The sequence below is a fragment of the Arachis duranensis genome, chromosome 4 (genome assembly GCF_000817695.3).
Source record: "Arachis duranensis cultivar V14167 chromosome 4, aradu.V14167.gnm2.J7QH, whole genome shotgun sequence".
Classification (NCBI taxonomy): domain Eukaryota; kingdom Viridiplantae; phylum Streptophyta; class Magnoliopsida; order Fabales; family Fabaceae; genus Arachis; species Arachis duranensis.
In genome coordinates, this window is record NC_029775.3 from 83318832 (window position 1) to 83320478 (window position 1647).

At 35.0% G+C, this 1647-nt stretch overlaps 1 protein-coding gene across 1 annotated transcript; it reads left to right on the forward strand.

Moving 5' to 3' along the window:
* Positions 1-273: 273 nt before the first annotated feature.
* LOC107484791 (copper transporter 1-like) lies at positions 274-1092 on the forward strand. The gene has a single exon (XM_016105331.3). The coding sequence runs from the start codon at positions 384-386 to the stop codon at positions 825-827; it is 444 nt and encodes a 147-aa protein (XP_015960817.1). The 5' UTR covers positions 274-383; the 3' UTR covers positions 828-1092.
* Positions 1093-1647: the final 555 nt, after the last annotated feature.

Consider the following 1647-nt stretch of genomic DNA (forward strand, 5'->3'; position numbering starts at 1 on the left):
CTATATATATAAACCGCAACAATCTACACGGTTTATAATTCTCATATAATTGTGGTTTACGTCCAAACTCACACAAAGCATAAATTACTACAGGATATAGTAGTTTATGAACAAATAAAATAAAATAATTAAAAAAACAAAAATTTATAAAAAAAATAGATGAAAAACTTACAACACAATAGGATTAAAAAGTTTATATATATAAATTTAATCTCTAAATATTTTATTTATGTAAATTGTCCATATTTTACCATAAAATATTTCTTGCTCCTTGGACATTTCCTTACTCTTTTTATTAATAGAAGGTAAACCCTGCAAACCAATCTTGCAATCTCAACATCTCTCTCCCTTTGTCTCAGTCAACGTGAGTGTGAATTCTGAATATGTCACTACCAAACCAAGAAACGATGCAAGATATGCCAAATATGACTGATAATAATAGCAGCAGCAACATGGAGATGAATATGCAGATGAGCTTCTATTGGGGGAAACATGGTACTGTACTTTTCTCTGGCTGGCCAAAAAGTGGTGGCATGTACACATTGGCACTCTTCTTTGTGTTCTTCTTATCAATGGCAATTGAGATTCTCTCCAACCAGCCGCCAATACGGCCCGGGGCTAGACCGGCTTCTGGGGTAACGGCTCAGGCCGTTGTGTACTTCTTCCGAATCAGCTTCGTCTACTTGGTCATGCTTGCTGTCATGTCCTTCAATGGAGGAATCTTCATAGCTGCTATTCTTGGTCACTCCTTGGGATTCTTCTTGGCCAAGTTTCGAGCTGTTGCCATGGCCAACAGGGAACCCTCTGATCTTGAACAGAAAGTTTGAAAAGAAAGTTTGTATGCTTGATTGGATTGTGTGCTCATATTTTTCTGGAAGGATTTTTAATTTTCTGTTGTTATATACTAGAAAACTTCAGTGGTAATAATTACTCGTGTTATTGTTAAATAAATTTTGAATCTACCTCTTTTTTTTATCTAAATTTTCAGCTTGAGGATAAGGCGCTCCAACTCTTTGGATTAAGGAGCTGCAATAATATATTTGTACATCTGGAAAAATAAATCTCTCAACACTTCTCTGTTTCTTTGACTCATCTCTTTTTATTCCTTATATAGGATTTAGAAACAAGTAAAAAGAAACAGAGGGGAAAAAAAGTCTAACAGTATAGATATGACATATGAGTGTCGATTGATTTCAATTCATGCTATCAAATCAACTAACAAATTTATTTAAATGAAAAATGTTAACAGATATGAAGCCTAATGCCATTATCTCATATGAGCAATGAAAGGGTGATAAACTCAGGTATGTATTAACTATAAAATCTGGTACCAAGTACAGAATAAAAAAGCAAAGAAAACTCAATGTAACAGTGATGAAATTAAACAAGTAAAAGAAGAGTATGAGTAAAGCACTAATTAAGTCTGATAGTGGAGTGGAGAGGTTGAATATTCAGGTCATCCGCATCAAGCATGAGTATCGGGATAATAAGAGAAGGTTCATATGAGAAGAATACACAGAAGAGAGGAAATCCAGAGAAAGGATAGAGAACAGCGGAATGACAGAACTAGGGGCGGTAAACGGCCGAAATCCGCCAGATTGATCCGCGTAACTCGTTAAAAAAAGGCTGAAAAAAAGTCTGCTTAGT

Bases quoted from the DNA above. Each gene is read 5' to 3' on its own strand.
- LOC107484791 (XM_016105331.3), top strand. From the start codon at position 384: ATGTCACTACCAAACCAAGAAACGATGCAAGATATGCCAAATATGACT.